This window comes from Ranitomeya imitator, chromosome 1 (genome assembly GCF_032444005.1).
Source record: "Ranitomeya imitator isolate aRanImi1 chromosome 1, aRanImi1.pri, whole genome shotgun sequence".
NCBI classification, from domain to species: domain Eukaryota; kingdom Metazoa; phylum Chordata; class Amphibia; order Anura; family Dendrobatidae; genus Ranitomeya; species Ranitomeya imitator.
In genome coordinates, this window is record NC_091282.1 from 736,953,044 (window position 1) to 736,965,355 (window position 12,312).

At 45.4% G+C, this 12,312-nt stretch overlaps 1 protein-coding gene across 1 annotated transcript in view; it reads left to right on the forward strand.

Annotated features, from left to right (window-relative positions):
* Positions 1 to 1,994, forward strand: part of HIF1A (hypoxia inducible factor 1 subunit alpha) — a 76,570-nt gene extending 74,576 nt beyond the window's left edge. The window contains exon 15 of the mRNA XM_069733696.1: positions 518 to 1,994. Within this exon, the coding sequence (XP_069589797.1) occupies positions 518 to 669 (152 nt within the window). The 3' untranslated portion in view covers positions 670 to 1,994. The remainder of the gene's footprint in view (positions 1 to 517) is intronic.
* Positions 1,995 to 12,312: the final 10,318 nt, after the last annotated feature.

Consider the following 12,312-nt stretch of genomic DNA (forward strand, 5'->3'; position numbering starts at 1 on the left):
TTGGTGGTCCGTGCTCAGACTGATTGGCCCGACGTCTAAAATAAAAAAGAGAAGAAGTGGATGACAAGGTGTCCTGGGCAGTGATGGATTCCCTCTTCCTTACTACTGCACTGCAGATATAAATAATTGGATTTGTAGATGGCAACCCTTGTGATGACATCATGGCCAGCCATATTGGCTATCATACATGTTTCCCAGAAGCCCTATACGGTCAATTAAGAATGGCCATACACACGAGATAGCTGTCTGCCGAATTTACGTTTATCTGACACTTCTCTCCTGACTGCCCCATATATCTGGACTGAGTTTTTTTTTCTACGGTGGGAGAAAGCCATTGCCAGATAACCCTGGCAGTGACTTATCTCCCCTGCAAACAAAAGGATCATCCTCTAAAATGCCAAGTGCCCAGTGATGTTGGGGAGAGTCAGGAGGTCTCCATACACGCTAATCAGCCATTAGAGAATACTTTTATTTTGGGAAAAAGTTTTGCTTTACCTGTGAACTTCTTTCTTTGCAGACATGGCCAGTCGTTTACTTGGGCAGTCATTGGATGGCACCGGACTTCCCCAGTTGACCAGTTACGACTGTGAAGTGAATGCCCCCATCCAAGGAAACAGGAACCTGCTGCAGGGAGAAGAATTATTAAGAGCTCTCGATCAAGCTAACTAATCCTCGCTTCCCCACTTCTGGACACTTGTGAACCTTTCTCCACCCAAAGCAGTGTATTTATATTTTCTAGATCTGATTTATTAGAAGCCTGTCTACAATCCCGCACCATCGCCGCTCTAATCGGCCGTCTTTTCTATTTTTTATTCTTTAACAGAAGGAATCTTTTACAGCTCCATTTATACCAATCCACGTACTACATCATAATCAATATTAAGTCAGTAGTGCACCTTTTTGGTCATTTTTTTTTTTTTTTTTTTTTTATGCTGAAAGGATAGAAAAAAATTGCAAAAAAAAAATATACCGACTCCTCAGCAGTTCCTTTCTTATTCCATTAGTTTCTCTCTCTCTCTCTCTCTCTCTCTCTCTCTCTGTGTCTTCGTGTCGTCTCTTACGTTATCATACACAGGAAAACAATGCTTTGCCAGCGGTGCATTGTAGTCACAATCGCACAATCTCTATATTTTCTTAAGAAAACAAAAAATAAAGATACCAGCAGGTTCTTCATGCAATATATATTATGCATTTTTAAAAGTTTTAGTTTATATATTTTATTTTTTTTGTTGTTGGATTCTTTTTAGTTTCTATTGTCTATAAAAAGAAAAAAAAATCACGTTAAGGCCTGACGTCGTTCCCATTGTTCCCGCATGTTGCAACGTAAACTCAACGTATTGGAACGCAGCGGCCGCAGCAGAGAATACAGAAAAAAAAAGCAAAGAAATATGATCACCACAAGTTTTTATTTATTTTTTTTTCTTTGAAAAATTGGTAGATTTATATAGTTAAAAAAAAAAAAACAATTTCTTGTGGTAAGACGCTGTTAATGGAAGATGGTATGAACCCACTCTGGATAAAAGATATTTCTGCTTGTAATGTGTAAAGACTCAATGGCAATTTTTTTATAACCTTATGAAATGTTGCCTGCCCGCTCGTGGTTTAGAAATTTCAAGCTCGCGTAAATAAAAAAAAAAAAATTAAAACGTGAAACAAAGCGAAAAATATAAAGAATCGTGTTTCGCTAGCAAAACTGCATCGAACAGGAACTTTTTTTTTATTTAACATCCTCTGAATTATACATGAAGTTCAGTTAGTAAAAAAAAAAATTAGAAACTTTCATTTTTTTTATTTTTTTTTAGAGGGTTGTTGTAGGTGTAACATCTGCTCAGTGTGATTGTATGTTGCAGACTGTGCAAAATTGTATTTTTTATTTTATTTTTTTGTTTCCATTGATCTTTTTTTTTTTTTTTTTTTTTTGCTGTTTGTGGTTGGATCTAACACTAAATGTATTGTTTTATGACATCAATAAACATGATACGTGGACCAGGCCACACATGCTTGTATCTGTCTTCTGTCAATTAAGGGTGGGAGTCTGTGAGTGGAAGAATTTTATTATCTGGTGCTCTGATTTGGGTGACGCCGGCCAATCTACATCATTTAAAGAGTTCTGCTGTCATAAGAGTTACACTCCTCAACATTAAAATAGTATCATCAAAGAGAAGTCGCGGAATGATGGAAAACACAGGATGGACAGATGTGTTACTGATCTGCAAAGGGGGTCGCCTGAGGAATGTTCTGCACTGAATGTACTTGGGCAAATCATCAAGATCCGCAGCTGGCAGCTTCTTTGTGTTAGATCAGTTGCTGAACGGATGGCATGGTAGTGTGAGGCTGCCGTCACACTAGCAGTATTTGGTCAGTATTTTACATCCGTATTTGTAAGCCAAAACCAGGAGTGGGTGATAAATGCAGAAGTGGTACATATGTTTCTATTATACTTTTCCTCTATTTGTTCCACTCCTGGTTTTGGTTTACAAATACTGATGTAAAATACTGACCAAATACTGCTAGTGTGACGGCAGCCTGATAGAGATGAGAGAGAAGTAGTGATGAGCGAATACATTCGGCAGTGTTCGTTATTCGCACGAATAGTACAGTATTTGGGTTATTTGTTACTGGGCGAGTTATTAGCTATTCCCCTTCGGTATATGTGGGTGACCCACCCAGCATGTTTGGCGAGTGCAATGCAAGTGTCAAGCGTTTTTTTTTTTATTTACAATTTTTTTATTTCTCTATCGCCTTTCATTGGGGGACACAGGAACCATGGGTGTATGCTGCTGCCACTAGGAGGCTGACACTATGCAAATAAAAAAGTTAGCTCCTCCTCTGCAGTGTACACCCTACCGACAGGAAGTAGGATATTCAGTTTAGCTCAGTGTCAGTAGGAGGTGGACACGGGTCTTTCATTAGACCCTTATCTACCTCAATGTGCGTCGTTTCTTTTCAGGCGGTGTGGCTGTGGACTCCACAGCTCTAAGAGCGTCCGGCCTTTCGGCCCAGATGAGCCACTCTATAATTCAGGCTGGGAAGCCTTCGTCTTCTTGCAGGATTTACTATCCTACCTGGAGGGCATACTTTCGTTGATGCGAGTCCAACCGCTTTTCTCCTATGTCCTTTTTCCCTGCCTTCCATTTGGTTTTCCCTCAGGCAGGACTGGATTCGGGCTTCGCTCTCAGTTCCCTAAAGGGCCAGGTTTCTGCGCTCTTCTTCCCTTTTAAGAAGGCGTTATCTTCTCAGCCACAGGTTACGACCTTCCTTCAAGGAGTAGCCCACACTGTCCCTCCGTACAGGGCCTCTGTGGATTCATGGGATTTAAAGGTTGTGTTGGTTGTTCTTAGGGGTTCCCCCTTTGAGCCTCTCAGGGAGTTTTCCCTGTCAGTTCTATCTCGGAAGGTGGCCTTTCTCAGGTGCATCTCTTCGATCCGCCGTGTTTTCGAGGTGGCGGCCATTTCTTGCCGACCTCCTTTCTTGATTCTCCACCAGGACAGGGTGGTCCCAGGCCTCTGCCTTCTTTCCTTCCTTCCTTCTTTTCTTGGGGTGGTTTTCATCTTTCCACCTCAACGAGGACATCGTTCTACCTTTCCTTTGTCCAGCTCCGACTCATCCTCTGGAGTGATCGTTGAACAGGCTGGGCCTCGTCAGGGCAGTGAGGATCTCCCTGGCTAGCACAGCCGCTTTCCGAAAGATGGATTCTCTTTTCGCCATCCCTGATGGCGTGCGTAGAGGCCTGCCGGTTTCCAAGGCGACTATTGCTCACTCTGTCAGAACGGCAACTTTCGAAGCTTACCGGGTCAAGAACAAGAGTGCCTCCTCCTGAGATAAAGCTCACTCTACCCGGGCAGTCGGCGCTTCCAGTGCGGTACGTCACGGGGCTTTTGCCGACGGCTTTGCAAAGCGGCAACCTGGTCTTCCATCCACACGTTTCGCCGAACTACGGCGGACTCCAGCCTGGGCAGAGGATCCTGCAGGCAGCAGTGGTGAGTCCTCGGACCTGATGGAAGTCTGTTTTTCCCACCCCAGGGACTGCTTTGGGACGTCCCATGGTTCCTGTGTCCCCCAATGAAAGGCGATAGAGAAAACAGGATTTTTGGTTGCTTACCGTAAAATCTGTTTCTCGGAGCCTTCATTGGGGGACACAGCACCCTCCCAAGTTAACAGCTCTGTTTACTGTATACGTTTGAGTTCTTTGAACACTCTGAGTGTTTGAAACTGTTAATCTATGGAGCGCCGTGGAATTTGTTGGCGCTATATAAAGTTTATTATTATTATATTCTTTCTCTTTTACATGTTGCTTCTCCTACTGCTTTCTCACTAACTGAATATCCTACTTCCTGTCGGTAGGGTGTACACTGCAGAGGAGGAGCTAACTTTTTTATTTGCATAGTGTCAGCCTCCTAGTGGCAGCAGCATACACCCATGGTTCCTGTGTCCCCCAATGAAGGCTCCGAGAAACAGATTTTACGGTAAGCAACCAAAAATCCTGGTTTTTTTTTTTATTTTACACCTAGCATCCAATTTACATTCCATTGCAATGTGATTTTAACATGAACTTTTACATAGAGCAATTCGCTGTCATTTACACAATGTTGTCAAAGGAAATATTCTTTAAAACAAAAAATGATATACCCGTATTTTTCGCTTTGTAAGACGCTCTGGATTATAAGACGCACCCCAAATTTTGAGGAGAAAAATAGGAAAAAAACTTTTTTTAATAAATTGGTGGGGCGTCTTATAATCCATGCGTCTTATTACTCACCAGGAGTTGTGGCTGCAGCGGATCAGGGTCCCAGGGTCGGTGCTGGAGGCAGGAGTGGAGCATTGCTGCAGGCTGGGATAAGGGGGTCTGCAGGGGGGCTCCTGTGCTGCAGGCTGGTATGAGGGTGTCTGCAGGGGGGCTCCTGTGCTGCAGGGCTGTCTCCGGGGCTGCAGGGCTGTCTCGGGGGCTGCAGGGCTGTCTCCAGGGCTGCGGGGGGCTCTGGCGACATTTTGTGAAAGACCAGAGCCCCCTGGCAGTTCGTCCATGCGTTCTTGTATGACTGACTCCGGGAAAATGGCCGCCGGAATCTCGAGAGATGAGATCTCAGCGCTGAAATCTCATCTCCCGAGATTCCGGCGGCCATTTTCCCGAAGTCAGTCATACAGGAACGCATAGACGAACTGCCGGGGGGCTCTGGTCTTTCACAAAATGTCGCCAGAGCCCCCCGCAGCATCGGAGTTTTCAGGATCTCCCGGGACAGCAGCGGACAACCGCGGTGGCGGGCAGCAGCGGACACCCCCTCATCCCAGCCTGTAACGGTAAGCGGTATATCCGCTTTGTAAGACGCACCCCCATTTCCCCCCCAAATTTGGGGGAAATAAAGTGCGTCTTGAAAAGCAGAAAATACGGTATATCAATTCATCTGCTGCGTACAGTAAAATCACAACGTGACCGGTTAAAAAAGACAGAATAGATATATACACATAGAGTAGATGGATACATAGATGTCAGTGACATATATAATTACAATATGTGTGTAGAGAAAAAGCCGACAATTGAGCAGCCGCGTAGGGTAAAATCGCAGCAGGAGCCGCCAGCAATAGAAGGGATGGATTACATACAGTATTTACACACAGTATAGATAGATATACAGATGTCAGTGACAAATACAATTAGTATTTTCTCACGATACTCGCTGATGTCAGATAGCTGAAGTGAATTCATTGGCTGTGAACTCGCTGGACCTGTCTGATGGCACCATGAGCAGGAGAACTTTCTCACGCTTGTGCCCACAGACAGGGAATAGGAGTGCTCAGTGTCTTTGATGACAGGCTGTATGGTTGCATCATGCAGCCTGCCATCTAGATGTAGCAGAGCTAGACAAATGGATTATCATCTCTGCAGAAAGATGCCACCCCTCACCATTACTGACCCACTGCCAAACCGGTCATGCTGAAGGATGTTGCAGGCAGCAGATCGCTCTCCACGGTGTATCCAGACTCTGTAAATCATTCAGCTGCCATGATGGAAACTAAATCTCCGAGCACTAACAAATACTCGGAGATCCCCCGAGCGCACTCGAGAAAACCCGAGCAACGAGTATACTCACTCATCACTAGTATTTAATTAATAAAAGATTATTTTTAATATTTTATTTTGCATTATATACATGTAATTATGAAGGAAAAAATGCCTTAAAGGGAACCTGTCACCCCCAAAATGGAAGGTGAGCTAAGCCCACCAGCATCAGGGGCTTATCTACAGCATTCTGTAATGCTGTAGATAAGCCCCCAATGTATCCTGAAAGATGAGAAAAAGAGGCTATATTGCACTCACCTGAGCGGGCGGTCCGATCCGATGGGCATCCCGGTCCGGGGCCTCCCATCTTATTACGATGACGTCCTCTTCTTGTCTTCATGCTGCGGCTCCGGCAGGGCAGACAAAGTACGCCTGCGCTGGAGCTGCAGCTTGAAGACAAGAAGAGGACGTCATCCTATGAAGGTGGGAGGCCCCGGACCGGACAGCAGCGGGACCACCCCTGGGTGAATATAATATAACCTCTTTTTCTTATCTTTCAGGATACATCGGGGGCTTATCTACAGCATTACAGAATGATGCCGGTGGGCTTAGCTGAACTTCCATTTTGGAGTGACCGGTTCCCTTTAACATTATTCCAAAATACCATATGTGAACAGGAAGGCATGCAGGCATCTTCACCCTGCTGTACCCATGTAGTTTTAGCTCTTTCCCATCCCTTTCAGCTTTTTTTTTCCTCATGCCCCCACACCTGTTTGTTGGGTCCAGCAGAAAAATATTTGGAGTCCCCTTTGACTCATTGGATTCATTATTCGGTACAAATACATGTATATTAGAAAGTATTCGTGCTGATTTCCCAAATCCGAATATTTCAGTATTCGCTCATCACTAGAGAGATCTAGGGTGGGGCAGAACTGTGAAGTGCTTTGTGGGTGAGAGAGATGTTTGTATTGTATTATGTAGCAGATGGGTAACCAGTGCAATGACTGGCACAGGCTGGAGACATTAGTAAAGTGGCTGTATAGAAATACGACCTTGGCTGCTGTACTCGGGACAGATTGGAGAGGAGAAATTTTAGCAAACAAGACCAATCAGTAGAGATTTGCAGTAGTCCAGACGAGAATGAATAAGAGCAACAGTAAGAGTTTTTGCAGTTTCTAAGGTGAGAAAAGTTTGGATTCCGGAGATGTTTTTAAGATGCAGGTGACCTGAGCGAGTGATCGGATATTGAAAATAAAGCGAAGTTCTGTGTCAAATATGTCCCCAAGTTTGCGCTTGGGAATCCTTCAATATGACTGCAATATCAGGTTTAGCTGGGATAGTAGAGGGGAAACACTGGAAGTTTAGTTTTGGAGGGATTCAGTTTCAGAGGGAGTGGCCATGATGTTATCTCTTTCACACATCTGTATAAAACTGGTACGGGGAAAAAAAAAAAAAAAAGTACTCGTGTCATCAGTGGTTTTCCGGTAAAGAAAAATGACAAAGCTTCTCCTTATACTTTGCAATGTTAAATACTGATGGCATATGGATCTCACACAGGCTGTACTCTGATGTCATCCGTGTGCTGCACGTGTTTTATACAGACCCATAGACTTCTATTGACCCTTGTCATCTGTGCGGCTGGAAAAACTGGACAAGTTTCCCTCTGCTATACTTGGGCACTCGATTCATGTGAGCGGCCCATAGGTTACACTGGGTACAGGTGTCATTCTTTTGATCTGGTGGCACAAAGGCACAACTATGATGCAGGCTACCGACCAGTTTTAGGATGTGATCACCATGGGCTTGGTTTGTAGGTATACCCCACTAACGCGTGTCCCCCAGCACGGGGCCGTATCCCCTACTAACGCATTTCACGCAGCCCGGGGCCGCATCCCCCACTAACGCGTGTCACGCAGCACGGGGCCGCATCCCCCACTAACGCGTGTCACGCAGCACGGGGCTGTATCCCCCACTAACGTGTGTTCAGCAGCACAGGGCCGTATACCCCACTAACGCGTGTCCTGCAGCGCGGGGCCGTATTTTAGCAAACCGATCATAGCCATCTCTGATCCGGCTTCCAAATACAGATTGAATTGAAATCAGCACAAGTGTTTTAACCCATTATGTGAATTCTTTTCAGGGTCAAAGTTGCACATTTCAGATGCAAAATGCATTGTGCTAGATTTAACTTGACCAATTGCAACATTTTGTGCGCGCATTGTTTGCACCTATGCATGTCAAGCATTGTATTGCATTCAATCTGAAATCTATCAATCAATCAATCAATCTCTACTGGTTGCAACCGGTGTGTGAAGATGTGGACACGTATTTGGCCTTTGTTACAGTGTTGCAAATGTATCGTCTGCAAAGTTAGACCCCTTGCTATCAGTACTTAGTGTTTTAATTTAGGTAACCCATAAGTAGTTCGGCCATACATACCACGTTTGTGACAGCATGATTTCTTTTGTAAAACATTGTCTCCCTCTTGAGGACCACTGACTTTTAAATTTGGTGTATATGTATTTAAAGAAAGGAAACATTGTCTCAGGCAGCGTATTCAAGATCAGCACAATCTCCACCTGTGTGAGTATTCTAATGCTTTCTGGCAACCTGGTGCGCTGCCTGCATTAGATAGAATCTGCGTGCGGAACCCTCACGTGTCACAATGGGCCCTTGGCCATGGTCCGGAACCCTCACATGTCACAATGGGCCCTTGGCCATGGTCCGGAACCCTCACGTGTCATAATGGGCCCTTGGCCGTGGTCCAGAACGCTCACGTGTCACAATGGGCCCTTGGCCATGGTCCGGAACCCTCACGTGTCAAATGGGCCCTTGGCCATGGTCCGGAACCCTCACGTGTCATAATGGGCACTTGGCCTATAAAAAGCAGTGCGGTGGCAGTCCTCTTCAGTCTGCTGCTGGAACAGCGGCGGGCAGCATGGTGATAGGTAGGCAGCAGGGTCTATACCCGGCATCAGGAGAGCTAAGGGAAGACAGCTGCTCGCTAGTTTGTTTTTTGAATTTCCCTCTCGCGCACCTCCTCCTGGCACTCAGTAAGTAGTGCACATTGGAACAAAGAAGGGGGAGGGTTACAATAGGTGGGGTTATGCAGATTAAAAACGAGTGACTCACAGGCTTGAACAAACAGCAGATCTGTAATTGTGAAGGCGTCCGGTTTGCTAAAATGTCCTCCTCAGGGCAATCTTTTGCTCCATCTCCCCAAAGGGTATCAGTGTTAGGCCTTGGTGCGGCACAAGTGCAAAACGATTTCTGGTTATTGCTTCTCGGCCTTCTGGCTGCGATCTTGTGTCGCGGTCAGAGGGTGCGAGTATTTCCTGGCAGCGTGCTGCTAATTTTCTTCTGCGGTATTCGTATCGGCAGTGAAGACTAAAGATGTTTATAAAGAATACGATTCGTGTGGTCGTGGAAAGTGGTGCCAATAGCAACGTGGTGTTCGTGGTTCGTGGCCTGCTGGAGGGAAAGGCTGGAGCTCATCGGACTGATATTTTCAGTGTGAACGAGTTTCACAACCAAGGTATATACGATGTTACCTTTGTGAGTGAGCCTTTCTGTCTAACTGTTTGAGTCGGTCAGAAACCATGATGGTGACCCATGCCTGGAGGGACTGCGAGTGGAGCCTCTGTTTGGCTCATGGAAAACGTAGTGACGGTTATTGTGTATAATCCTTACACAGAAGTAAGTCTGCTGGAGCAGTTCCTGGCTCGGTACTGCAAATATGTGAAAGGTGGAGAGAAACAGAGAAATTGTTTGTGCATTTTCAATTGCAAATATGTGTTTCGTGTGAAACTGAGGAAAGACCCAAGTTGCTTGGGAGGTTTCACCCATCCCCTGGCAAATTTTTTAGTGGCGGGTCATAGGGGCTTTCTGTCGTATGCAGGGCAGCCTCTATACTGCAGGAAGTGTTTCCAATTTGGGCACTTACAAAACACGTGTGAGAAGGGCACGGTTTGTCGTAATTGTAAGCAAGAGGACCATCCGGCTGCTCAGTGTCCGATGCCACGTGAATGTGACCAGTGTGGTAATACAGGGCACCTGTATAAGGACTGTCTATATGGTGGGCCGTGGAGGCTAACTAGAGAGGAGGAGAGGCGAGAGGAGGAAGAAACGTGAGGAGCAGAGGCAGGAGGAGGAGGTCAAGAAACGGGAGGAGGAGAGGAAGCGGGAGGAAAGCAAGGCTTCTGCGCAGCAAAGCGCTGAGGTAATTCCGCCCTCTATGATTGAGAGATGGCGGGATAGACGGCAGGAGGTCTAGGTGGCTGAAAGGAGGAGCAGGAGGACAAATTATTCTGGAGAGCCGTAAAGCAGGAAGAGCGTGCTATGGTTAATAAAAATTTTAAAAAAAGGAGGCCCCAGTTACCAAAGCAGAGGAGATGGGCTTATTGATGGACTTTGATATTTCTGAGGTGGAGGAGATGGCTGAGTCTTTGATTCCTGAGTCTGACCCAAGAAACATTGGTGTTTTCTCCTCAGAAGAGGAGCCTGGAGGTCGAAAGTGTCCCAGGGAGGGTGGTGTCCAAATCCGTGACTTTGAGGTTCCTGAAGGAGGAGTGCCCCAGAGGAAGGTTGGGCAGAAGAAGACACGTGTGGAGGAGTGTATGGAGGTCAGCGGCTCTGAAAGCTGCTCAGCGCAGATGGTGGAGGAGGACAGTGGCGATACTGTTTAGTTATGTGCTATTGTTTCAGTAGCTAGGTGTTTTTGTATATAGCATTTGCCTTTAAAAGTATTTTTGTTTTTTTATGTTTTTTATGTAAGTTGTGTAATGTCCTGTTTGTAGGTTGTTGTTTTTTTAGTTTTTTTTTAGTATTTTTGTTTCTGTGTATGTTATGGGTTTTGCAATCATCACAAAATGTGAGGGTTTTTAAAAACAGGTTGCGGTGGGCGGCCATTTTGGATTTTTTTGCAACCCAAAATGCAGGATTTTTTTGTTTGCAGGAGTGTGGGATTGTGGATGATGTGAAGGGGAGTGAATGGCCTAATGGTGCGTCTGTGTGTTCAGGGAGTGCCTGTAATAATAATGATGGTGTGGGTTTTTTGGTGAAGGGAAATGATGTGAGTTTGTGTGACTATATGGTGATTGAGGTTGGGAGGTGTGTGTTGGCAAATTTTGAGTTTAGAAATGTTCGCTTTTGTGTTATTAATGTATATGCGCCTGTGGAAAAACAGGAGCGTAAAGTTTTATTTGAAAAAATTAAGTTTTTTATTCCAGGAAGAGTACCTGTTGTGATAGTGTCGCATCATGTTCTCATACACTTTATGCAGTTAACCCCTTACCGGCATCGGACGTACTATACCGTCCGATGCCGGCTCCCCTGCTTTGATGCAGGGCTCCGCGGTGAGCCCGCACCAAAGCCGGGACATGTCAGCTGTTTTGAACAGCTGACATGTGCCCGTAATAGGCGCGGGCAGAATCGCGATCTGCCCGCACCTATTAACTAGTTAAATGCCGCTGTCAAACGCAGACAGCGGCATTTAACTACCGCTTCCGGCCGGGCGGCCGGAAATGACGTCATCGCCGACCCCCGTCACATGTCCGGGGGTCGGCGATGCGTCTCCATTGTAGCCATAGAGGTCCTTGAGACCTCTATGGTTACTGATTGCCCGTCGCTGTGAGCGCCACCCTGTGGTCGGCGCTCACAGCACACGTGCAATTCTGCTACATAGCAGCGATCAGCAGATCGCTGCTATGTAGCAGAGCCGATCGGCTTGTGCCTGCTTCTAGCCTCTCATGGAGGCTATTGAAGCATGGCAAAAGTTAAAAAAAAAAGTTTAAAAAAATGTGAAAAAAATAAAAAAAACATAAAAGTTTAAATCACCCCCCTTTCGCCCCAATCAAAATAAATCAATAAAAAAAATATCAAATCTACGCATATTTGGTATCGCCGCGCTCAGAATTGCCCGATCTATCAAATAAAAAAAAGTATTAACCTGATCGCTAAACAGCGTAGCGGGAAAAAAACTCGAAACGCCAGAATTACGTTTTTTTGGTCGCCGCGACATTGCATTAAAATGCAATAACGGGCGATCAAAAGAACGTATCTGCACCGAAATGCTATCATTAAAAACTTCATCTCGGCACGCAAAAAATAAGCCCTCAACCGACCCCAGATCACGAAAAATGGAGACGCTACGAGTATCGGAAAATGGCGCAATTTTTTTTTTTTTTTTTTAGCAAAGTTTGGAATTTTTTTTCACCACTTAGATAAAAAATAACCTAGTCATGTTTGGTGTCTATGAACTCGTAATGACCTGGAGAATCATAATGGCAGGTCATTTTTAGCATTTAGTGAACCTA